Here is a 27,289-nt window from a genome sequence, read left to right as displayed (position 1 = left end):
CACTTAGCATAGCTTCTTATGCAGAGTAAGTGCTCAAAAAACGGTTGACTTTCACTTGGTCAAACTTCTATGATCACTTAAACACTAGATTGAAAATGTTTTAATCTGGAACTCCCAAATTAACACTTATTTAGTAGAAGTAATGAGTTGAAAATACTCTTTTCATTGATTTCCATTACACAACACACTCCTGCGTTTTCTCCTACTTCTCTGTCCACTCATTTTTAGACTCATCCTATTTTACCCGACCAAGGCTTTGTCCCAGGACCTCTTCTCATTTGGCTGTATAGTTTCTCTACACCTATGATTTCAATTTACACCTATACACAGACAAATCTCAGTTATATCTCTTGACCAGATCTCTATTTTGAGCTCCACATTTATATAACCAATTGTTTACTTGATATCATTTCTTGGATATCTCATTAACACCTCAAACTCAACATTCTCCAACTTGAACTCATTAGCTTCTCTCCAAACTGGGTCCTCTTCTGGTATTCCTTCAGTGACTGGCCCTACACTATCATACATTAAATTATGCGAGCTCCAACTCTCTCTCTCTCTCCCTCTGTCTCCTTCATTCTCTCTCTCACCTGCCATAGCCAGTCCATAATCTTGTCCTATTGATCATAGCTCCTAAATATCTCTTGGCTCACCCCAGCTTATCTCTATCTCCATCACTTACCACCCTAACCAGTCACCATCATCTTTCACTTGGACTACTGCAGTAGCCTCCCAACCGAACTGTCTGCCACTACTCTTGGACCCCCTCTATTCTGTTCCATAATACAACCAAAATGATATTTTTAAGTGCCAACCTGATCCCCTTCCTCCCCCCCACACACAAACACACACACACACACACACACACACACACACACACACACTGAGCTCTCTTTAGTTGCTTTCTATTCCTCATAGGATAAAAAGAAAATTTTTTCTTAATAAAGCATATAAAGCTATGCATGATTTGGTCCCTCTCTGTCTCTTCAGTCTCAATTTGTGTTAAGTCCCCTCTGTTTTTTTTTTACTCTTCCTCTTTTTAGTTCTCTAATACTTGGCATGTTCTTTCCCACTACAAGACCATTGCATTTGCTGTAACCTCTACTTAGAATGTTCTTCCCAACCTTCCTCATCTGATTAACTTCTGCCAATCCTTCAGTTCTCAGCTCATGCATCACCTCTTCAGGGAAGCCTACCTTCCCTGACTTCCATGACTAGCTCACACCAATCTATTTTAGACTCTTATGACACCTCATACCTCTTCTTCATGTAATGCATCATAGTTGGATATTTACCTTTGTTTGCATGTAATTTTTAATGTCTCTCTTCCTCGCTAGACCACATGGACAGAGTCCTCATCTTTTGTTGCCCATCATTGTATCTTTAGTGTCTATCCCAGTGCCTGGCACATGGTAGATGTTTAGTATCTATTTGTAAGCTAATTGAATAATTGAATAAGTCTTGGAATGATGTGAGGGCAGTGTGAAGATTCCTATCCCTATATCTACTGGAAAGTAAGAATTGACAGGGTATAATAACAAAGAGGTTTAAGAGATAAAGAAGACAGAGAAATCTCAGAGAACTCAAAGTTTGCTTCTGGGCAACTCGGAGAATAGTGGTAATATTCATAAAAACAGAAAAATTGGGAAGGCAGCCTCACTCAGAAGAAAAACACCCAGTTCAGACGTGGATAAGTGGAATTTAGGATGATAGTGAATATCCAAGTGAAAATGGTACATAGTAAAATTCAAGACTGAGTCATGATCTTTCTCCAATTGAAATCACCCAAACATCCATGTTTACCTTAGCAAAATTAGTATTTTGAATTTATCCATCTGAGAAGCATATTACCTATGATGTAGGAATAATTGTGGTAGTAGACAATCTACTGATTTGTTTCACTGTCTTGAGCATTAAAATTACTTATAATTTGCATATCCAGAAATTTTGAGGTGTGTGTAGGATGCTCTTCAGGATTTTGTGGTCATTAGCAAGTAGAATGAATAACAATCCTCCAATTGACTGTATAGATGAGTTGATAAAAGTACACACGTTTATAAGGGGAAAAGTCAAAGCTATATAAAAAGTACTTTTTCACTTAATTTTATGACATTTTTCCAATTATCACAGATGCACATTATGTTAGGCCTTATCAAGAAACTGGTATATTTAAGCAGCCAAATGTATATTTCAAGCTTTATGCTTTCAAATTTGTCCACAACTTCACGTGAAAGGAGAATTGTCAGGATCTTCGTTTCCAATTTTGTAGATGGGTTTACACCAGCCAACTGGCTTAGCAAACCTCTGTGAAAGTGTCACTTCTAGCACATTTGAGGAGTGTGGCATCCTAGAGCCTGAAATCACTCTATGAATGCACTAATTGTTGAGAGAAGAGTTCACAATTCCCTCTCCTTTACAAAAGGTTAATGATTGAACTGCATTCACTTTTTAGGAAAACAATAAAACACTAAATACCATAAAAGTCTAAGTTACCTTCTTTGATGCAGCATTCAAAGAGCACTATTGGAGTAATCCATAAGTAGTGGAAAACTCTTTTAGAAGATGGGGAATGGGAGTTAGACATGGTATTTTATCAGAGAGGGCTGAGCCATAGATGTAGCAATTGTTATTAACACTTCCAGTAAGCATCTCAAGAAGGAATATAAGATTTAGAAAGATAAAAACAAATGAGTTGAGCTAAATTGCCAAGCAGGTGGCATTTTAAGTACCAGAGATCTCAAGAAATAATGCGTCTTACATTGTTCCATTTTAACCTAAAGCCTGGGTTTGTATATTTCAGCAAACCTTCCATTAAACCTTTCAGATGCAAGGTTTCTTCCAGAAGGACTGCTGTATCAAATTTTTCCTCTAAAGTCTGTATTAATAAAGACTAAGTCTTCATTCATTAAAATCCCAGAATTTTAGAGCCAGGACTTGGAGATTATATTCAACCCTTTCATTTACAGATGAGGCCCAGAGAAGTGCAGTGTTGAGATGAGATTTTCACAGATGAAAGATTTAGAGAAGAAATTAGACAGTATGTAGCAATGCCTCAATTATCCAGCACTCATAAATGTATGCCCTCAATTTACATGGAAACACCCCAATCCGAGGAGAAACAAAGAAAGAAAGAGACTTTTTCGGAAGGTACCAAGGAGAAACAAAGTTAGATACTAAATGCCAAGTTCTGCAAGTGCTGAACACTGCAAGAAACAGCAATCACCCAAAACAGTGAAACAAACTTTAGAGGACAGCATTGCAATGCTAAACTAAAACATCAAGGAGACTTTGCTGGCCCAGGAATCAAAACTCATTGGGGATCCCAAATTACGGACATTCCCTGATATAATATCTGCCTTGAATAATCATTCATATCCTAGATAAAGACAATTCAATCAAACAATCAGTAGCTTTTTAGAATCAGGATCCATTGGAATTAAAGATTCCTATAAACCTTAAGTCTAGTTAATTACAATGGGTTGGCATTGAAAATGATCTTGAACATTCAAGTTCATTTTGTATAATGTAGGCTGATACTGAATATAAATTTCTTTTATAACTTAATTTGTTTATTGGTGACCTTATTGTCTTAATCTGTACATACTTTTGTTTTTCTTAAATTCAGTAATTCAGACTTTCTGTGCACCTATCATTTCTAATGATTGAGGTTCACTTTACTTCTGCTTCATCAATCTTTCTCTTTTCCCTATATGTGGTAGGGATTTTTTTTATCCCAAATGGCACACTTATCTCCATTGAATTTAATGCCTGTCCTTCTCAGAAAAGAAAATGTTGTAAGTGAGTAAGGTAGTTACAATGCCAGTGATATTATCTCTGTCATTTTGTTGCACACTATCTGTCTATGCATACACACTCAAGAGCTTTTACTGCCCAAGAACTGATGTTAAAAGCAAATGCAGACTTCTCAACTGAACAAGATGGCATAGATCCACTTTTCCCTGCTCCTCCCCAAAAGGTACAACTATAAATCCTGGAAATGGTGTAAGAGACAACCAAAGGAGAACTATGAAAGGTGCTAAGAATAAAACAAACTGGTTTGGGACCCCAAGAGTAAAGGAACAACATAGTGGCAGTTATCTTCTCCCCCTCACCAAACCCAACATAAAAATGCGGCCCAGGCCCTATGCTTCCTAATCCCCAATCTAGCAACAGAAATCAGTCCAAGTAGGCTCATTCCCCTTCTGGATCAAATGGGAGTCCCTCTGACAACTTCAGGCAAGTGGGATACTCCAGCAAGGGGGACTGACTGGGCACCTTGCTAACAATAAGAAACCAAGAGAAGCACTCTCCTTCCCTACCAGGCCTGAATCTCCCCTCTCCACCAAAAAACACTGGTTGAACATAACCCAGTCTGGGAAGACTATTGTTTTTGCCAACCCAAGGTTTTCCTTGGCCACTCAGAAAAACCAAGGCAAGTAGGCATAAGAGGAAAAAGGGAGCCAGTAATAGCAAGTGGCCTGATCCGGGAAGTCTCTTTGTCCCTGCAGTACTGAGATTCTCCTCCCTCACCCAGAGACACCAAGGCAGGCAGGGGAAACAAGAAAAAGGGACTGTCCAGCAGCAGGTGGCCAAGTCTACGAAAACTAGCCCAAGATTTTCCTTTCCTGTCCGGAGACTAGCGGAAGCCAAGAGACATTGGTAGGGGGATGCCCCCACATCCATCCCCCTCTGAGAAACAGCTGGAGGCCTGGCCTAAGGAGATGCCTTCTGCTCCCCACCCAAGAAGCACCAGCAGAGACAGGTGGAAGCCTTAGGGGTACTAGATAAACCAAGCAAGATGAAATAACATCACAAAGACTCTAAAACTTAAGTTGTATTTGGAAGCGCAGCCCACAAAAATGGACCAAGACCTGTGTGCTAAGCCTAAGCAGAATGACTGACTGCTAAAATAAAAGATTTAAATAAGACCCAGAATCTCCTAATTGACAAAATGTCCAGGATACAATTTTTTAAATTACCTGTCATATTTAGAAGCAACAAAATCACAACTTGAGTAAGAAAAGATAATCAACTGATGCTAAAACCGAGATGAATCAGACACTGGAATTATCTGACAATGATATTAAAACAATCATCATATAAATAATTCTGCAAGCAGTTATAAATTCTCTTGAAATGAAGAAAATAGAATCTTAGAAAAGAAATAAAAATTGTTAAGAAGGAATCAAGGTGATGGGTTCATAGGTGCAGCAAACCACCATGGCACACATTTACCTAGGTAACAAACCTGCAAATCGTGAACTTAAAATTTTTGAAATTATTTGAAAAAAAAAAAATGGGGCCAGGCATGGTGGCTCATGCCTGTAATCCCAGCACTTTGGGAGGAAAGGCGGACGGATCATCTGAGTCCAGGAGTTTGAAACCAGCCTGGCCAACATGAAGAAACCCCATTTCTACAAAAAATACAAAAATTAGCCAGATGTGGTGTTGAGTGCCAGATACTCAGGAGGCTGAGGCACGAGAATCCCTTGAACCCAGGAGACGGAGGTTGCAGTGAGCCGAGATCGCGCCACTGCACTCCAGCCTGGGTGACAGAACGAGACTCTGTATCAAAAAAAAAAAAAAAAGGAACCAAATGGAAATTATAGAATGAAAGAATACAAAACCAAATTTTTAAGACAAGCTGGATGGACTTAATAGTAGAGTAGAGATGACAGAAGATAGAACAGGTAAACATAATGATAAAATAATAGAATTCACCCAATCTAAACAATAGAGAAAATGCATTGAAAAGAAAAATGAAGATAGCCACTAGGACCTGTGGGACAATAACAAAATATCCAACATTCATATTACCATAGCCTTAAAAGAGAGGAGAAAGTCAATGGGGCTGAATGTATATTTAAAAATAAATAAATAAAGGCTAAAAGCTTCCCAAATTTGACAAAAGACACAAACCTAGAGATTCAAAAAGCTAAACAAATTCCAAGAAGGATAAAAGCCAAAGAAATCTGTGGCAGGGCACATCATAATTGAACTTTTGAAAACTAAAAGACAAAAAATTTTGAAAATAGACAGAAAGAAACAAACATTGCTTATAGAACAGCAACAACTTAAATGACAGATTTCTCATCCAGAACTAAGGAGGCCAGAAGAAGCTGTCATAATATTTTTCAAAAGCTGACAGAAAATAATTGTTAACCATGAATTCTATATCCAGCAAAGCTATCTTACAGGAATAAAGTGGAAATGAAAACATTCTCTGATGAAGGAAAATTAAGATACCTTGTCACTAGCAGACCTATCTTTAAAAGTTTAGCTAAAGGAATTACTTCAAACAGAAAGAATTTTTTTTAAAGAATCTCAGAGAATCAGAAAGAAAAAATGAGCAAAGGAAAGAACAAAAATATGAGTACATAAAATAGATGATCCCTTTCCTCATGAGCTTTATAAATCATATTTGATGATTGAGACAAAAATTGTAACATCATCTGATATTTAAAACAACAAAATTTAAAAGTGGCTGGATATGGCAGCTCATGTCTGTAATCCCAGAAATTTGGGAGGTCAAAGCAGGAAAATTGCTTGAAGCCAGGAGTTCAAGACCAGCCTGGGCAGCAAAGTGAGACCCTACCTCTATCAAAATTTTTTTAAAAAATAACTGGGTGTGGTGGTGCACACCTATAGTCCCAGCTACTTCAGAAACTGAGACAGGAGGATTGCTTGAGCCCAAGAATTTGAGGTTGCTGTGAGCTATGATCATACCACTGCACTCCACTGCTCTCCAGTCTGGATGACAGAATGAGATCCCTTCAAAAAAAAAATCTAAAAAGTGAGGAAGGTCAAAGGCCCAAAATGGAAGTGAGGTTTCCATACTTCACTCAAACTGATAAAATGTTGACAACAGTAGGCTATGGTAAGTCACATTTTCATATTGTAATACCAGGTCCAACCACTAGGAAAACCATGCAAAGAGAAACTCAAAACCCCATAAATAAATCAAGATGGAATATTAAAGTATGCTCAAGTAACCCATAGGTTGCTGTTTACAAAAGAATGTACTTTGAATATCATTATATAGGTAGGTTGAAAGTAGAAGAATGGAAAAATTATACCATGCAAGCAGTAAGTTTAAGAAAAGTAAAAATGGCTATAATAATATTCACTAGAGTACAGAGCAAGGAAAATTACTGGACTCAAGAAAGGACACTACATAATAATAAATGCATTGCTTCACCAGGAAGACATGGTGATCCTAAATGCATACATATCAAACAACAGAGCCTCAAAATACATGAAGCAAAACTGATGGAGCTGAAAGGAAAAATAATAAATCCATAATTATAGTTGGGAATTTTAACATCCCTGTCTCAACAAGTGATAAAGCTACTAAACAGAAAATCAGCAGATATATAGAAGTTCTGAACAGCACAATCAACAGACTTTAGTTGATATAGAGCACTCCACTCAACAATAGCAGAATACATATATTTGTTAAGCACTTATGGAATATTCACCAACATAGACCATATACCGGGCCATAAAACAAACCTCATTTAAAGGAACTGAATTTATAAGACCGTTTTCTCTGATTATTATGAAATCAAACTAGAGATCAATTACAGAAAGACCATAGAAAAGTTCTAAACAACACACTTCTGCATAACCCATGAATCAAAGAAGACATTTTAACAAAAAAAATTTAAAACATTGAATTAGATAAAACTATTTTAATCAAATTAAATTTAATTTTAAAAATTTGGGAGGTGCAACTAAAACAGTGCTGAGAGGGAAGATTATAGCACTACATGCATACATTTAAAAGGAGGAAAGATCTCAAAACAATAATCTCAGCTCCCACCTCAAGAGCCTAAAAAAAAAAACCCAAGATAAAGCCAAAGCAGGCAGAAGAAAAAAATAATCAAGATCATAAAAGAACTCAATGAAATTAAAAATAAGAAAACAATAGAGAAAAATCAATGGAGCAAATACGATTTTTTAAAGTCAATAAAATTGATAAACCTATAGCAAGACTGATGAAAGTAAAAAGAGAAAAGCACAAGTCAGTCAGCAATATCATAAATGAAACAGAGAATATCACTACTTATTCTGCAGCAATTAAAAAGATAATAAGAGAATATTATGAATAACTTTATGTTCACAAATTCGACAAGTTAGAAGAAATAGACAACTTCTCAAAACCCATAATTTACCAAAGCTCCATCAAGAGGAAATAGACAATCTGAATAGCCCTATAGCTATTAAAGAAATTGAACTACTAATTTAAAAGCCTTCACAAAAGAATCTCCAGGCCCACATGATTTCACTGGAGTTTGCTGCCAAGGAAGAATTAACACCAATTTTATAAAATCTCTTCCAGAAAAGAGGAACAAACACTTTCCTACACATTTTATAAGGCCAGTGTCATCCTGATACTGAAATCAGACAGAGACAGTAAAAAAAAGAGAAACTACAGACCAATATCTCTCCTGAAATTAAATACAAAAATCCTCAACAATATATGAGCAAACTAAATGAAACAATATATAAAAATAATTATATACCATGACCAAGTGGGATCTATTCCAAATATGCAAAGCTGGCTAAACCTTTGAAAATCTATCAATATAACCCACAATATCAACAAGATAAAGAAGAAAAATCATATCAACTGATCCAAAAAAGGCATTTGACAAAAACTCATATCGCTTCACGATACAATCTCTGGGCAACTTAAGAATAGAGGGGATTTTTAGCAACATGGTAAGGGGCATCATGCTAACATCAACTGTAATGGTGAAAGATTGAATGTTTTCCAGCTAAGATCAGGAACAAGGCAAGGATGTCCACTCTCACCAGTATGATTCAACGTGGTACTGGAAGTTAGAGGCACTCCAACAAGGCAAAAAAATTTTTTTAAGGCATTGCAGATTATGCAGTAGTCCAGATAGAAAACTTCAAAGAATCTTCAAGAAAAAAATCTACCAGAACTTAGAACTTATAAATGAGTTCAGAATACAAAATCAACACACAAAAAGCAATCACATTTCTACGTCCTAAAAATGAACACGCAGAAACTGAAATCAAAAGCACAATGCTATTTACAATTGCTCCAATGAAAATGAAATACTTAGGTATACACTTAACAAAGCATGTGTATCACAAAATGCTAATGAAACAAATCAAAGAAAACCTTAAAAATGGAGAAGCACGCTGTGTTCACAGATTGGAAGATTCAACATAGTAAAGACGTCAGCTCTCTTCAAATTGATATACAGATATAATCCAATTCCTATCAATATTCCATAAAGGTTATATGCAAACAGACAAGCTTAGTCTAAAATTTTTATGGAAATGCACAAGTCCTAGAATAACTAAACCAATTTTTGAAAAGAAGAATAAGGTTAGAGGAATCACTCTACCCAATATTAAGGCTTTGTGTAAAGTTACAGCAATCAAAATAGTGTGATATTGGCAGAGGGATAGATATGTAGATGAATGGAACAGATGGAAAACTCAGAAATAGACACATAAAAATATGCTCAACTGATTTTTGACAAAGGTACAAAATCAACTCAATAAAGCAAGGATAACCTTTTCAACAAATAATACTGAAGCAATTGGACATCAATAGACAAAAAAAAAGAAAGAAAGAAAGAGAAAGAAAGAGAAGAAAGAAAGAAAGAAAGAAAGAAAGAAAGAAAGAAAGAAAGAAGAAAGAAAGAAAGAAAATGAACCTCAACCTACACCTCACACATCTTATGCAAAAATTGACTCAAAATGGACCACAGACTTAAATGTAAAGTACAAAGCTATGGAATATTTAGAAAAAATATAGGAGAAAATCTTTGGGATCTAGGGCTAAGCAAAGAGTTCTTAAACTTGAACACCAAAAGCATGACTCATTAAAAAAATTAATTAATAAACTAGACTTTAACAAAATTAAAAGGTTTTGTTCTGTGAAAGCCCATATAAAAAGAATTTTTAGGCCAAGTGTGGTGGCTCATGCTGTAATCCTAGCACTTTGAGAGGCCAAGGCAGGTGGATTATTTGAGGTAAAAAGGTCAAGAGGTCAAGAGTTCGAGACCAGCCTGGCCAGCATGGTGAGACCTCATCTCTACTAAAAATACAAAAATTAGCCGGGTGTAGTGGCACGTGTCTGTAGTCCCAGCTACTCAGGAGGCTGAGGCACATGAATCACTTGAATCCAGGAGGTGGAGGTTGCAGTGAGCTGAGATCGTGCCAGTGCACTCCAGCCTGGGCAACGGAGCAAGACTCTGTCTCAAATAAATAAATAAATAAATAAATAAATAAATAAATAAATACATAAATAAATACAAAAAGAATTATAAAAAATCTACAGACTAGAAGGAAATATTTGCAAAAGATATACCCAACAAAAAATTAGAATATATTAGGGCTGGGTGGGGTGGCTCATGCCTGTAATCCCAGCACTTTGGGAGGCTGAGGTGGGTGGATCACAAGGTCAGGAGATCGAGACCATACTGGCTAACACTGTGAAACCCCATCTCTACTAAAAAAAAAAAATACAAAAAATTAGCCGGGTGTGTTGGCGGGCGCCTGTAGTCCCAGCTACTTGGGAGGCTGAGGCAGGAGAATGGTGTGAACCCAGGAGGCAGAGCTTGCAGTGAGCCGATATCGCGCCACTGCACTCCAGCCTGGGCGACAGAGCCGGACTCCGTCTCAAAAAAAAAAAAAAAGAATATATGTTTTAACTTTCAAAACTCAACAATAAAATGAACAAACAATCCAGTTTTTATAAAAGGGAAAAACACATGAACAGACATTTCACTGATGAAGACATGAAGATGGCACATAAGCACAGGAAAAGATGTTCAACATCATGAAGCATCAGGGTAACGCAAATTGAAAGCACAATAAAATATCACTACAAATTTACAGGAATGACTAAAATGAAAAATAGTGGCAACACCAAATGCTGGCAAGGATGCTGAGAAACTAGATCCCTTATACATTGCTGGTGGAATATAAAGTGATAGAGCTACTTTGTAAAACTGCAAAACAGTTTTGTAAAACAGTCTGACAGTCTGTAAACAGTCTGACAGTTTCTTATAAAGCTAAATGTGCAAACAGTTTGGAGTTTCCTCAAAAAAAACTAAAAATAGAGCTACCATATGATCCAGCAATCCCATTGCTGGGTATATACCCAAAAGAGAGGGAATAAGTATTTCAAAGAGATATCTGCACTCACATATTTATTGCAGCACTGTTCACAATAGCTAAGATTTGGAAGCAACCTAGGTGTCCATCAACAGATGAACAGATAAAGAATATGTGGTACATATACACAACGGAGTACTATTCAGCCACAAAAAAATAAGATCCAGTCATTTGCAACAACATGGATGGAACGGGGAGTCATTATGTTAAGTGAAATAAGCCAAGCACAGAAAAACAAACATCGCATGTTCTCATTTGTTTGTGGGCTACGAAAATGAAAACAATTGAACTCATGGATATAGAGAGTAGAAAGATGGTTACCAGAGGCTGGGAAGGGTAGAGGGGGACATGGGGGAGGGGGAGGAGGGGATTAATGTGAACAAAAAAACGTTAGAAAGAATAAGACCTACTATTAGATTGCACAACAGGGTGACTATAGTCAATAATAACTTCATTGTTCATTTAAAAATAACTAAATGAGTATAATTGGATTGTTTATAACACAAAGGATAAATACTTGAGGGGATGGGTACCATGATATGATTATTTCACATTCCATGCCTGTATCAAAACATCTCATATACCACACAAATATGTACACCTAATGTGTGCCCACAGAAATTTAATTATTTTTTAAATTAAGAAAAAAACTAAATATGCAACTACCATACAGCCAAGCCATGGCATTTTTCCCAGAGAAATAAAAACTTATGTTCACAAAAAAAACACCTGTACACAGATGTCCATAGCAGGGATTTTTTTTTATAACAGCAAAAAATTTGAATCAGCCCAAATGTCTTTCAACAGATGAATAATTGAATAAACTGTAACATAGCCATACCATGGAATATTACTCAGCAATGGAAATGAGTATTGACACACTCAACAACCCGGATGGCTCTTCAGAGAATTATGCTGAGTTAAAAAAAAAAAAAAGGTAATCCTAAAAGTTTACATAATGTGTGATTCCATTTATATAATATTGTTGAAATGACCCAATTTTAGAAATGGGGAACAGATTAGTGTTGTCAAGGGTTAGGTATGAAGCAGGGTAGGGGGAAAGGGTGGGAAGGAAGTAGGTGTGGTTATAAAAGGTCAGCATGAGGGATCCTACTAGTGTTAGAACTGTTCAGCATCAGTATGCTGGTAGATACACAAGTTTACCCAGGTGATAAAATTGTATAGAACTTAATACACAGACATAAATGAATATAATAAAAACTAGAGAAATCTGAATAAGATTGGTGGGTTGTATCAATGTCAATGTTCTGTTTGTTATACTATAGCTTTGCAAAATGTCACCATTAGAGGAAACTTGACAAAGTGTACAAGAATTTACAACTGCATGTGAATCTACAATTATCTCTCAATTAAAAATTCAGTTAATAAAAAGTAAATGCCCAGCCTAGGCAACACAGCAAGACCCCGTCTCTACCAAAAAATAAAATAAAATAAAATAATAAAAAATAAAATTAGCCAGGTATGGTGGTACACATCTGTAGTCCTAGCTACTTGGGGGGAGTGGCTGAAGCAGGGGGATGGTTTGAGCCCAGGAGGTCAAGGCTGCAGTGAGCTCTGATTGCACCACTGTACTACATCCTGGGCGACAGAGTGAGACCTTATCTCAAAAAAAAAAAAAAAAATCAAATGCAAAAGCCGATACTGTGCTTCAGCAATCACTGAATATCCATCTATTCACATTGGACAGAAGCCGTGAGGTCAGACCTCCATCCTTGGAGGGCTCATAAACATGATTTGCCATATTCACTTTGTTCCTGTTTGTGAACAAGTGATCACCTGCACAAAAAATTTGCATAAGCCTTGCTGTCTCTGTATTTTAAAGTGGAGATAATCCATGCTAATTCACAGGGGTCTGTGGGCTTAATTGCCATTTGCTCTTTCACTCTACACAAAATTGTATTATTGTAATCATTGGGAGCTGGAGAACAGAGGTATAGAGTAGCTGAATATTTATGAGTCATTTTCTTGCAGATGTACCTGCCAACAGAATGTTAAGTAGAACATTTTCTAAGGTACCAAATTCTGGTTGTGATTTGGGTATATCACCTCATATTAAATCTATGTGTCGTTCTAGCCCACATAGCACATCTGGTTTTTCTTTCAGTCAGGACCTCTATAAATATAATTCAGCATGTTGATTAGATTTGTGAGAGATAATGGTGACCAGAAACTGCCACAGACAGATCTGCCTGTGGGGTAGAAAAAATATGAAATGAGTATCTTTAAGTTGAAAAGGAAACTTTTTTTTTTCAAAGTGGTGTCTGCATTCAGTTTCCAGGCAAAAGCATGAAAAACGAATGCTGCAATAGACAGACAAGCTAGAGCTTTTATCTCTGAGTCTATAGGAGAATGTCATCCTGTGAAGGAGAATACAAATAAGAAGGCTTTGAGTGAACTACAAACAGCTCATGCTTACCTTTCGTGATGAGGAAGGAGGGTAGCACAGAGAATTGATGTATGAGGGCAAGACCAAATTGCCTTTTAGCTAGTAGAGCCCATCACCATGGAACTTTTCCTATCAGAGCTGGTAATTGGATAGAGGAATTAATAGTGAGCCAAACAAAGGCCTTTATAAAGGACATAGACTATATAATCCATCTCTGCATATTTTAAGAATAGTCAATTCATAAACTAATTCAAAGAAGCTGGAGCATTAGACCAATTAACAAACCTCAGCAAATCAATGACCCTGCAGATATAGGGATGCTATGCTTTGATACAGTGTAGATTTCCCAGGATGAACTCAGTTCAGGTTATTTCATTCTTTTCAATAGAAGGGATTTCTTAAATGCAGATCTAAAAGGAATTTAATCTGCATGTCTTTGGAAGATTCTTTTTCTTCATACATTCACAGGTCAAAAAAAATTCCTTTGTTTGATCATGTGTCTGAGCTGAGTTAGGAAATTATGCTGGCCATATCTTGAGAGGAAATTTAGCTTGTGGCAATTTCTTTACGGTTGCTTCAAGATATTTCTGTCACCACCCACTACTTTTAAAAGCCTTGTAGACTTTTGTCATAGCTAGAAACTAGAAACAACTTAAAAGTCCTTCAAACAGAGCTTGTTGAATAAATTATAGCGTACCCCTTTTCTTTCATACTATTCAGCAGCCTCCCCGAAAAAGAATCAGATAGCTCTATATTTTCTGATATGAAAATGCCTCCAAAAATATTAAATTTTTAAAAGATGCAGAAAATGATGCATATAATGATGAACCCAACTGTGAAAAAGAAAAAAATATATATTTACATATAAATTCAAGTTTTACATTTTTTCCACAAGGATATATAAGAAATTATTAACAATCCTTGCTTTTGGGGAGAGACACATAGAGTAAAAGATTGAAGTGAAAGGAGACTTTAGATTTGTACTTTTATGTATTTTTAAATCTTTTACCGTATATATCTAGTAATTTTACTTTTAGAGGTCAATTAATTTTTAATGAATAGTTACATTAATAAAATAACTAGTAAAAATGATAAATCTATTTAAATTGTAACAGCTTATAGGCTTTTACTGAGAAATTCTACCCTTAGGAACGTGTCTTACAAAATTGCAAACCTAAATGTACCAAGATGTATGTATGAGGAAATTTACTGTATCATTATTTGTAATTGCAAAAAATTGAAAGCAACTTAAATGGCCATCAATGATGGGCTAGTTAAATAAATTATGTTACATGTAAATTATGTTGCATGGAATATATGTAGCCCTAAAAACAGATCTAAATATACCTCTGTGTCTGTCCATGATAGTATTAAGTTAAAATATATCAAGTTGCAGAACGACATGCATGTATATATTATTATTATTATTATTTTATTTCCCATTCTGTCCATTTTATTTTATTTTATTTTATTTTATTATACTTTAAGTTCCAGGGTACATGTGCACAACTTGCAGGTCTGTTACACAACTTGCTGCACCCATCAACTCGTCATCTAACACTAGGTATATCTCCCAATGCCATCCCTTTTTAAAAACTGTACACACTCATGCACATACATGCACACACTTATTACAAACCCATGGAAAAAAATTTTTAATAGACACCTCTGTGAAGAGGATAGTGAAGGGTAGGTTTTACTTGATATTTCATATGCTTTTGTATTGTTTAAATATATTTTATTCACAAACACATGTATTACATTTGTAATTTTTAAAAATAAAGAAAAGGTGCTTAAAAGCTACTTGAAAACTAAATTTCTAATGACTAGAAATTTCACTGTTATTATTTATCACCATGTTGTTTAATATTCCAAGACATTTCCAACTATAGTGAATACTTGTTTATTAAACCCAAGTAGGGTTCATGTTTTTCAGGCAATGTTCCCCAAAAGCCTTGTTCTCATGAATATATAAATATATATATATATATAATTTATGTGTAAATAGATTTATTGAGATTTGTAACCTAGCAATGTACTCATTAAAATTTATTTTTTAAAGGTCATAATCCTTCTATGGACCATAAATATCAATTTATTAGGCAAAAGCTGAAGCTAAACATGTTGTAATCACTCATATTTATTCATATATTGCTCCGTTTGTCCCAGATATCATACAGCCAAAATCAAAATAGGTGAAATTCTATGGTATTTTACAGATCCTTCAGTGGTGAGGCAGGCAATGACTGCAGCTAGTAGCCTAATTTCCCCAGGTGAATTATCAAACCAGCCATTACCTCCAAAGGAAGCTTCTAAGACATAGTAATATAACATAACATTTTGGGGGCCACAGACTCACTTGAGATAGACCTGTACAGTGGGAGGTGAAAAGAAAATGTGCTTTGCAACCAGACCAATCTGTTCAAACCCCAGCTACAGTACTTATTTCACTGGTGACATTAGGCAATTTACTCAACCTCTCTGAGCCCCTATTTCCTTTTCTATAAAATGCCTGGCACACAATAAGAACTTAGTAAAAGGCACCAATTACCATAATATGTTAGCATGTGATGGAAACTATAGACTGCATCCTCTGAAAAAAAATCTGCCCTGTATTTTTAGGGTGTTGTAATTTCAGGGGCTTTGTCAACTCCTTCAAGGCCATTCTGGCCCCTAGATTAGGAACTCTTGGTCCAAGGTTTGGAAAGACGACTTGAAGAGATCTGAATAGTAGAGAGAACTTTTACTACCTTTTTTGTCTGTTTGAGGTGATAATTTCCTTGTTTGTTACGTTAGATTGTGCATTATGCCCACCATGATTCAATCAGACCCAGAGGATGGTCGTCCATTAAAAAGTGTATGAAAGAGGCCGGATGCAGTGGCTCACGCCTGTAATCCCAACACTCTGGGAGGGGGAGGCAGGCAGACCACTTGAGGTCAGGAGTTCAAGACCAGCCTGGCCAATATGGTGAAACCCCGTCTCTACTAAAAATACAAAACTTAGCCAGACGTGGTGGCACGCGCCTGTAGTCCCAGCTACTCGGGAGGCTGAGGTAGGAGAATCGCTTGAACCCAGGAAGCAGAAGTTGCAGTGAGATGAGATGGCACCATTGCACTCCAGCCTGGGTGTCGCAGCGAGACTCCATCTCAAAAAAAGAAAAAAGAGTACAAAAGAGCAAAATAAAAGAGGGTTGTCTAGTACTTTAACACAGCAGTTAGATTTAGCTATCTACCCACAAAGTGATAGGAAAACTCATGGCCACTCGCTGGCCAGATGTGGTTTTAAAAGACCACTGCTGAGCACATGGATATAAGGCCATACTTCCGGTTCCTTACATCAAAGATAAAGTTACTTTAAACTGCTTTGGGTGAGCTGTTCAGGCTTAATCTGCTAGTCTCTAGCTCAGTTTTGTAATCAGAACCAGCTAGGAATATTCTGTTTTGCTTTTAAGGCCCCAGGAAAGAGAAAAACCAAATATCTTTGGGTAGTAGCACAAAGGAATAGCTTTCCTGTTCCTTTGCATTGGTCTAATCTCAGAGAAACAGAAATCCCCTGGAATGTGCCTCTGCCGTTAACTCAAACAGCATCCAGACTGTTGGTGAAAACATATCCCCTTAGTCTGAGAGAGCCCTTTTAGGCATGGATCTAGCCCCTATTCCTTTCCTAACAGCTTCCTCCTGGAAAGAAAAAACCCATAAGAACAGTCAATAATACTCCTTCAAGAATAAGTGAGTATTTCGGGAAATGCAAAACAATCTTGTCTTGATGCTATTATCACTGACTACCTGTGCTAAAGACTGCTGCTGCTGATAGTGGAGAGGACTGGATTTGAGAGCAGAGTGGGATTATGCAGAGAAAAACAATCTCATCTTTCCTTCCCCAAATTCTAGAGGAGACAAATACAGGTGTAATTCCAAGAAGCCAGTTTCCTTACAAGAACTCCATTCCAGGCCGGGCGCGGTGGCTCACGCTTGTAATCCCAGCACTTTGGGAGGCCGAGGCGGGTGGATCACGAGGTCAGGAGATCGAGACCACGGTGAAACCCCATCTCTACTAAAAATACAAAAAAAAAAATTAGCCGGGCGAGGTGGCGGGCGCCTGTAGTCCCAGCTACTCGGAGAGGCTGAGGCAGGAGAATGGCGTGAACTCGGGAGGCGGAGCTTGCAGTGAGCCGAGATCGCGCCACTGCACTCCAGCCTGGGCAACAGAGCGAAACTCCGTCTCAAAAAAAAAAAAAAAAAAAAAGAACTCCATTCCAAAGAGTTCTCCAATATCATAATTGCTCTCAGAAGAAAAAATGAATTGGTTTATAAATATCGTTCCCCACTAAAAGGAACAGGGACGCCTTAGTAAAATGACTGCTCCTTGGGCTGAGCAGAAAACGTACAAGAAGAGCCTGGAACATCTTGTTGTGCCAGAGAGTAAGAAAATGCTCAAAGAATGATGGGGAACGTGTCAAAAGGACACAAGAGCCGGATTGAAAAACTCTCACTGACCAACCCTGGGCCAATTTGAACATCAAAATAAATGATAGTAACAGATTGTAACCCATTGAATAAAATGAGAATCCATGAGTTCATGTTCAAATAAATAAACACATAAATAAGGTTGGGTGTGGTGGCTTACACCTGTTATCCCAGCACTTTGGGAGGATGAGGCAGGAAAACCACTTGAGCCCACCCAGAAGTTAGAGGTTACAGTGAGCTATGATCATGCCACTTCACTCTAGCCTTGGCTAGAGTGAGACCCTGTGTCTTAAATAAATAAACACATAAATATGGAAGAAGAAAAAGCTGTTTCTTACAATAGAATGCCAACTAATAAATGTAAAAAAATGGAATTTTAAACATCATTATTTTGCAAACATCATAGTGATTTGTGAATCAGGCAAGAATCATGAATATATGTAAAACCTATTGGGTGAAAGTATGGTAAGAAGGGGATAGTTACACAACCTCCAAATATCTCCCCAGAAATTACTCAACAATTACAAAGGAAAAAATAATAACTTTATGGTGGAGAAATCTGACAGACATCACCAAAATCAAGTAATCAAAGTTATTATTAACAATGAGACAAATTGTCACCTTGTGTCTACTGATGTGATGCACTGAGAAGAATATAACATCATTTCTGTGGTATTCTTACCAAACTTCATAGCCTGAATCTAATTATGAGGAAATATTAGACAAACATAAATTGAGAGACAAAATAACTGGACTGTATGCTAAAAATGTCTAGGTCATGAAAGACAAGGAAAGGCTGAGAATCTATTCCAAATTAATCTAAAGAGACATGACAAATAAATGTAATGTGTGATACTGAGTTGGATCCTGGGCCGAGCAAAAAATAGTTATAAAGGAAATCACTAGGATAATTGGCTAAATATGAATGTGAAATGTGAATTAGATATTAGTATTGTATCAACATCAACTTTTCTGATTTTGATCATTATAGCGTGGTTAAGTAAGAGAATTCCTTATTCTTAGGAAATACACACTGAGATATTTTGGGGTAACGAAGAATTATGCCTGCAACTTACTCTCAAATGACTTAGAAACAAATAAGTGGTGTATGTGTGTGTGTGTGTTCTTCTATTCTTCCAATATTTCTATAAGTTTGAAATCATATCAAAATAAAGATAAAAGAAAACAGTATGAGCTCCTCATTAAAAAGTGATGACAAAACTAGCAACCTGGGGCCACAGCAAGCAGAGGAGTACTGTGTCAACACTACCCTTGCTAAGGAAAAAACTTGATAAGTTACTCACAGCAGCGCAGTGTCCTGTCAACAGTTGGGATGATCTTGTTGACAAGCCAAACGTCTTCTTCCCAACTGACTACATTTCCATCTAAACACTTCATAAACTCTTCGTTTTCCAGGATGTGGTCCCAGAGTTGAAAGTAGTACAAGCTGCCAGGAAAGCTACGCATCATGCTTTTAACCTCACTGCTCCCATTCTTGAGAAAGTGCCCTAGGAACAGAGTCCCATGAGGTGTCAGGTTGTGTGGTTGATCCATTACTTCCAGTATCCTTTCTTTATTCAGGAAGAGTTCTAATCTGCCCTTCACACCATCCCATATCAAGCATATTGTATGCCATTGAAATGAAGCCAGGTGGTGACGGATAGAAAAGGTCTTTCCCGATTTGTATAGTATTAGCTGCTGATGGTCTCCTGCAAGTCCAAGGTCTATGTCTTCTCTGCCCAGGAGGGCGTTGTTAGTAATATAGGAGAAGGCCATCCAATACCTTGAGCTGTCATCCATGAATACCAGATCAATGCATGCTGTGAATCGGCTGAGTTCAGGAATGGTATCTATCAGGCTTACATATGTGTCACCTCTTCCAAAAAAATCCAGCTTTTTTCCTTTTAGTGAAAGTGTATCTGTCCAAATTTGGGGGAGGGGAAAGAGAAAACAAATGAAATTTCTGTTAAAAATTGTTTTATTATATTTGGCAATATAGTCAAATCTGGATTATACAATATAATTATGAGTCAATACTGGTGCAAATAAACAAAAATAGTAGATGTAAAAAATCATCTCTATTTGACATTAGCATGTGATTTTTGTTTTGGCAGGAGAGTTTCTTCCTAATTATATTTTGCCTGGACTAATATGAAAAGTTAGATTAGTGTTCCCAGAGCGCATACCAGCTGGACAGCTTGGAGAGGCAGTTAGAAATGTATGGCGAGTGAAAGGGTGGGGAAGAGGCCAGGGAAAAGGCAGCTTGGAATTCAAATTTGCTACACATAATCCTCACTCATATAATCAAAAGAGAACTATTTCCGCCCACCTAACTGCCTTATTATATTCATGGTGCAACAGCAATTTGTTTCTCCAATGCCTTTTCCTGAGCCAAATGATCTGATTTATTCTGTCTCTGGGGACTGCTTCTCACTGAAAGGCACTGACAAAGGCCTGAAGAATGACCAGCTGGACGATACTGAAACTCTGGGACTTGTTTGTACTCAAGAATGGAAGACATGGGACTGCCCTGAGTGTATCCTGATGACCTCCTTCTGTCTCCTCACCAAGGGCGCTGCAGTGGTTTCAAGATGGCCATAGACCCCAGTTACCACTGGCTCTGGAGTCAGACAGCCTGGGTTGAAATCCATGCCCTGACACTCATCGGCTGTGGAACTTTGAGCAAGTAACTCATCCTCCTGATACCTCAATGTTTGCTTCAGTAAAATGGAGATTTGGGGCCACAGCGTTGTATGCCTGTTCAACTTTAAGGGCCACCATTCACATTGTAGTCTATGCCAGATAATAGCCTCTCCCTGATGACTTTACAAGATTATTTGAAGATTAAGTGAGATGATGTATGCAAAACCTTGTCAAACATTGCTGAAGGACATGTCCATTGGGTACGGTCTTTTGGTAAGTAATTTGGCAGTGTCTTTGAAACTTTACATTGGATATGCCCTTTGTCTCACAAGAAGCTACAGGTGAGTGATGATACTATCACCACTACAAACCTTATACCCTCAGTCTACTAGGTAAATATCTGAGGATTATCTAATTATCAACCTAATTCCAGTGCCAGTACAGCCTAAGCCAGAAGATAAAGAGCTCTGTGGCAGAATTGGAATTGTAACCACCCCCTGAATTAGAGTTGTAACGTTGGGACCACCACTCTAAAATAGTGACAACCATAACAGAACACTACAGAGGCTAGCAGGAAGTAAATACTTCCCTGCTTCTGGGAGATGCCGCCAAATGAAAGCTTCCAGATATTCTCTGATCATATAGTATTCTCTCCCTCCGTTCCTCTAGTGGACATTCTCCAAAAGCAAACAATAACATGCATATGCCTGCCCCCACACACACTCATATACATTCCACCTGCATCACACACTCCCATGTGCAGGAACTCATACTATCCACCTGCCAGGGAGTTATTTCTGAACTATCCATTGATGAATGAGCAAATGCTTATTTCTGTCCCTGGCTTCTGTGATTATATTACTTTATCATCTTTCATGTGGCTAATAAATCAAGAGTTAATCCCAGAAGACAATAAGTGATATGAAACCCAAATCTCAATTATTGTTGGTTAACTGCCTTTCTGTTCAGCCCTCTGAAATGACGTCAAATACATTTAAGAACTGGTTTCACGGTGAGCATAAATCTCCAGGGCTTAGTTGCACCTTAAAAGAGAATGTATCATAACCTCATATGGTCTACAAGGGCCTCTCCTCTCTGCAGTATACTAATTTAGTTTTTGATTTTTTGTTTTAAGAGGGGGTCTCACTCTCTTCCCCAGGCTGGAGTGCAGTGGCATGAACATGGTTCACTGCAGCCTTGACCTCCTGGGCTCAAGCAATCCTCCCACTTCAGCCTTCCAATTAGCTGGAACCACAGGTGCATGCCACCATGGCTAGCAAATTTTTGAATTCTTTTTAGAGATGATATCTCACTATGTTGCCTAGGCTGGTCTGGTCTCGGACTCCTGGGCTCAAGCAATCCTCCCACCTCGGTCTCCCAAAGTGCTGAGATTACAAGTGTGAGACATCATGCCCAGCCTGCAGTATACTAATTTAAAACCAGTTGCCACAAGAAGGGAAAAAGCAATTTACAAAAGCAGAAATATAAAGGCCAATACTATGAAAAGATGCCACCTTACTATTTTTAAGCACAAATTAAAACAATAAGGAGACACCATTTTTGCCTACTTGGTTGATAGAATTTTAGAAGACAGAATATCCAGCGTTGGCAAGCCTGTGGGGAAATGAGTCACTCTTACACGCTGCTAGTGGGAGTGCCAATTAAGTATTATTTTTCTGAAGGGCAATTTGCCATTATCTATGGCAATCTTAATTGTATATAATTGTGTGTATCCTTTGACCCAGCAATTTCATTTCAGTTAATTCGTTTTAGACAAATATACAGATAGACAAAGATGAGAGTACAGTGATATTTATTGCCACATTGTTTATAATCAAGAACAATTGACGAACCTGTATGTCTATCAATAAGTGACTATTTAGGAAAATTGCTACCTCTATACAATGGGATAGTGAAACAAACAAAATAGGCCTCTATAGTCATGGAGAGTTTTTCAAGGCTTACTATTGTGTGAAATGGGAGTTAACACTAAGTGCAGGTGCAGTATTATCCTATTAAAAAGTAAAAGAAAAATATGCAGGTAGGATGCCCATAGAAAAAAGTCTGGAAGAGCACATATTAAACAGTTAAGAATGATTAGGTGTGAGATTAGGGAAATTTTTTACTTCCTATGTTACTTATTTCAGCATATTTGCATGTTTTAAACAATCATGTATTACACCTATAATCAGAAAAAGTAAAGATGGATGGGTGGTGGATGAATAGATAGATGAATGGATGGAGAGATGTATGGATGAATGGATAGGCAGACAGATAATAAGATAGATAGATGATAGATAGATAGATAGATAGATAGATAGATAGATAGATAGATAGAATCACTGTGGCCTTAAGATTCTGCAGATATAGGTAGATTCTGCAGATATAGGTAGATTCTGCAGATATGGGTAAATTCTGCTTAGACATAAGCAGAAGTGTGGTGTAGTGCGGTCTAAAAAGCCAAATTTGAGTCCCAGTTCTGTCTCTTACTAGCTGTGTGAACAAAGGCAACAGATGCCTGTGAAAGCTCTCAGCACAGTGTCTGGCACATAGAGAACACTATATAAAAGTTAAATAAATAGTTCATATCACTTCTCCGTGCCTCGTTCTTCCGTAGTAAGATGGGAATAATAACTGCCTACCTCATAGGGTCATGATAAAAGATGATGCAATCATAACTAACATTTAGGTTATGTGTGTGAGAATGTTTATAAACTGTGCAACCCCCTGTAAATGTCAGCTGCAGTGTTTGCCAAGGTCACTATCAGAAGCCTCTTCCTTCCTCCACAACCTCTTTTGCACCCTCACACATGGAAGCCCAACTGAGCTGAGCCCCACCGCAGCCTCTGGGCCTCCAGCAGGGCTCTGAGGAGGCCAGATTGTGACAAGGTGGAGAGGGGCTTTGCCCTTCTGTTTGGCCAGGCAAGCAGCATTCTCTGCTGGGCCTCTCAAGGGCCTGCTTCAAAGGCCACTTGTGTCTTTGCATATGATTTCGCTATCTATTGCAGATGTCTGCTTAGATGCTGCCATCTGTTCCCTGGCAATTTTCAAGTCCAAATTGCATGATTGCTCCCCTGAAGCGTGTTCTCTCTTGATTTGGCTCCTCTGTGTCTCTTTGCCTCTATCCACTGTTTCCTTTTATTTTAAATGACATTTATTGTCTTCTTTACTGTTTTTAAGGTGTTTTTTCCGTTATAAAAGTGATACTGTACATATTTTCTTAAAGAAAAACTGAAAAGTATTAGAAAGTAAAAAGATGAAAACAAAGCCAGCCAGAGAGTCCCACTACCCAGAGATAATCACCATTAACATTTTGGTATATTTCCTCAGTTTTTTTCTGTGCACAGGCTTTGCTTGTTTTTGTGAGGCTGAGATCATATTGTAAGGAAAATTGGGTCCCCTGCTTTTCTCACTCATAGCATAAGTGTTTTCCGTGTTAGGAAAAACTCATCATAAATCTCACTTAAATGGCGGTTAGTGCCCTAGGAGTGCCAAGCACCATTTTATTTGTACTGGGAAATTTCATATAACATAAAATTTACCATTTTAACCATTTTAAAGTCTACTATTCAGTGGTATTTAGCATATTCACAATGTTGTGCAACTATCGCCATTATCTAATTCCAGAACATTTTCATCATCCAAAAAGGAAACCGTGTACCCATTAAGCACTCACTCTCAATTTACCCCCTCCCCTCCAGCCCCTGGCAACTACTAATCTCCTTTTTGTCTCTGGATTTGCCTGTTCTGGACATTTTATATAAAGGGAGTTAGACAATGTGTGTCCTTTCATGTCTGGCTTCTTTCATTTAGCATAATGTTCATCCATGTTGTACCATGTATCAGTACTTCATCCTTTCCCATGGCTTAATAAGATTCATTATATGAATATATCACATTCTGTTTATTGATTCACATTAATAGACATTTAGATTGTTTCTATCTTTTGGCTATTATGAATAGTGCTGCTATGAACATGCATGTCATTTGTTTTGTTTCAACACGTTTCCATTTATTTGGGGTATAAACGTAAGAGTAGAATTGCTAGGTCATATAGTAACTCTATGCTTCACTTATTGAGTAACAGCCAAACTGTTTTTCACAGCAGCTGTACCATTTTATACTCCTACCAGCAATGTATGAGGGCTCCAATTTTTTCACATCTTAGCCAACACTTGTTGTTTTCCACTTACTATTATTATTGTCATCCTAGACGTTATGGAGTGGTATCTCATTGTGGTTTCGATTTGTATTTCCCTAATGGCTGATGACATTGAGCATTTTTTTAAATATGTTTGTTGCCATTTGCATACACTCTTTGGAGAAATACATATTCAAGTCTCTTGCCCATTTTAATTCTGGATACTAGAACCTTATCAGATATATGACCTGCAAATATTTTCTCCCATTCTGTATTGTCTTTTCACTTTCTTGATAGTGTCTTTTGATGTGTAAAAGTTTTTAATTTTAATGAAATTCAATGTATCGAATTTTTCTTTTCTTTTATTGCTCATGCTTTTGGTTTTGGTGTCATTTCATTTCATTTCTTTTCTTTTTTTTTTTTTTTTTTTTTGAGATAGAGTCTTGCTCTGTCGCCCAGGCTGGGGTGCAGTGGTGCAATCTTGGATCACCGGAGGTCAGGAGTTTGAGACCAGCCTGGCCAACATGGCGAAACCCCATCTCTACTAAAAATAAAAAAATTAGCCAGGTGAGGTGGCAGATGCCTTTAATCCCAGCTACTCGGGAGGCTGAGGCAGGAGAATCACTTGAACCCGGGAGGCAGTGGTTGCAGTGAGCCGAGATCACGCCACTGTACTCCAGCCTGGGCGACAAGAGCAAAACTCTGTCTTAAAAATAGATAAACAAATAAAATAAAAAGTCAGAGAGTAAACGGTTTAAAACTCTAAGAGATAGACAATCTGAATGGTTTTTTTTTTTTTTTTTTCAGCAAAATCCCTTTGTTTTCTGCTTATGACAGCATGAAGTAACATCAGACATATGCTATACAGGTTTTTGTACCCTTTCTTAGAAGACAAAGTTTCTCCTTAAAATGTTCAAGTGTTTCAAAGTTTGGGGGACTGTGATTCCAGGTCCACTGTCCTGCACTACCTTCAGGGCAAAGGACAAATGAGGTTCTTCCATGGTCAGGTACTTTGGGCATGATCTGGTCACTGTTCTTCCCCATGAGGTAACCTGCTTTCCTCTTTTTAATTCTAACCCAGTGAGCCTGCCAGATCATCAGTGTCCATGTCATTAGTTTGCCAGGGCTGCCATAACAACATACCACATACTGGGTGGTTTAAACAACAGAAATGTATCACCTCACAGTTTTGGAGGCTAGAAGTCCAAGGTCAAGGTGTCAGCAGGGTTGGTTCCTTCCGAGAGCTGTGAGAGAGAATCTGTTGTATACCTCTTTCCTAGTTTTTGGTGGTTTTGTGGCAATATTTGGTGTTATTTGGCCTATAAGCACATGACCCCGATGTCTGCCTTCATCTTTACATGGTGATCTCCTGTGTGCATGTCTGTGTCCACACTTTTTCTTCTTATAAAGATACCAGTAATATTGGATTAGGGGCCCACCCTACTGCAGTATGACTTTATCTTAACTAATTATATTTTCAATGACTCTATTTCCAAAGAAGATCATATTCTGAGGTACTGAGGGTTAGGACTTCAACATACGAATGCTGGGAAGACACAACTTGACTCAACACTGGGTAGGGCTCAGAACCCAGCTAACCACCTGGTAATACCTATGAGAGCAAGGTGAGGCTGCAGAGCAGATTTGAGGAAAGGGGCCCACCAGAGGCATCTTGTGTTTGTACTTTGAAGAATCTGGCCACTCTGAGAGTGAGCATTCTACCAAGGCTACTCCATGCCTGCCTTATCTTGGAAGTGTCACTACCCAATCATAAAAGGGCAGGTGAGCAGATACTCACCTGAGCAGGGAGTCTTCTGGCTCTTAGAATCACAAATCCTTGGAATTCAACGTTCTAGAGCACTGAAAAACTTTGTAGACCAGGCCCTGGTCTAGCAGCCCCATGACTGTCTGAGTAGATATAATCAATAGGTGCCTGATACTGGGGAGCTCCATTACCCACATCACCATGGCCATAGTGTGCACAACCACAGAGAATCAGAGTTACTATCTGCCACCCACTGCCCACACTTTCCACTGGTTTTGTAACCAGGCTAATCCTTAGATAAACCAGGCCTACCAGATATAGAAGCGTCCAACCCTCATCCTCATTTCTGTCACCAATCGCCAGCCACAGAGTTGTCCAATACATCCCTTCCTCTAGTACCTAGGCTGCTGACTCCGTATGTGGCCTGCCAAGAGTTCTTGGCATAGGAGACAGAGGAATTATCCTCACATAGGTCATGTGATTGTTCCTTCAAATCTTGGATTCAAGGCCCATGTCTCACCCAAAAAAATAGATGTCCTTACTCATAAAGCCAGAAGCTCCCTGAAAAAAATTATTTTCTCAACAGTGATGGTCACTGAGCACTGACTATGTGTCAGTGTTAGAGTGCAGTAATAGAGTAGACATAACACACAAGGTCCCTGAGCGCGTCAGCTTACATTCCAGGGACAGATGCAGTCAA

General features: G+C 37.9%; 1 protein-coding gene across 1 annotated transcript in view; it reads right to left on the bottom strand.

The window, feature by feature from the left end:
- ADGRG4 (adhesion G protein-coupled receptor G4) overlaps positions 1-27,289 on the bottom strand; it is a 113,700-nt gene that overhangs the window by 72,464 nt on the left and 13,947 nt on the right. Inside the window, exon 5 of the mRNA XM_055268008.2 lies at positions 19,345-19,959. Within this exon, the coding sequence (XP_055123983.1) occupies positions 19,345-19,959 (615 nt within the window). The remainder of the gene's footprint in view (positions 1-19,344; positions 19,960-27,289) is intronic.

The sequence above is a fragment of the Symphalangus syndactylus genome, chromosome X, assembly GCF_028878055.3.
Source record: "Symphalangus syndactylus isolate Jambi chromosome X, NHGRI_mSymSyn1-v2.1_pri, whole genome shotgun sequence".
NCBI lineage: Eukaryota > Metazoa > Chordata > Mammalia > Primates > Hylobatidae > Symphalangus > Symphalangus syndactylus.
The sequence above is the reverse complement of the archived record's forward strand: the minus strand, read 5'-3'. Positions and strand labels throughout refer to the sequence as shown.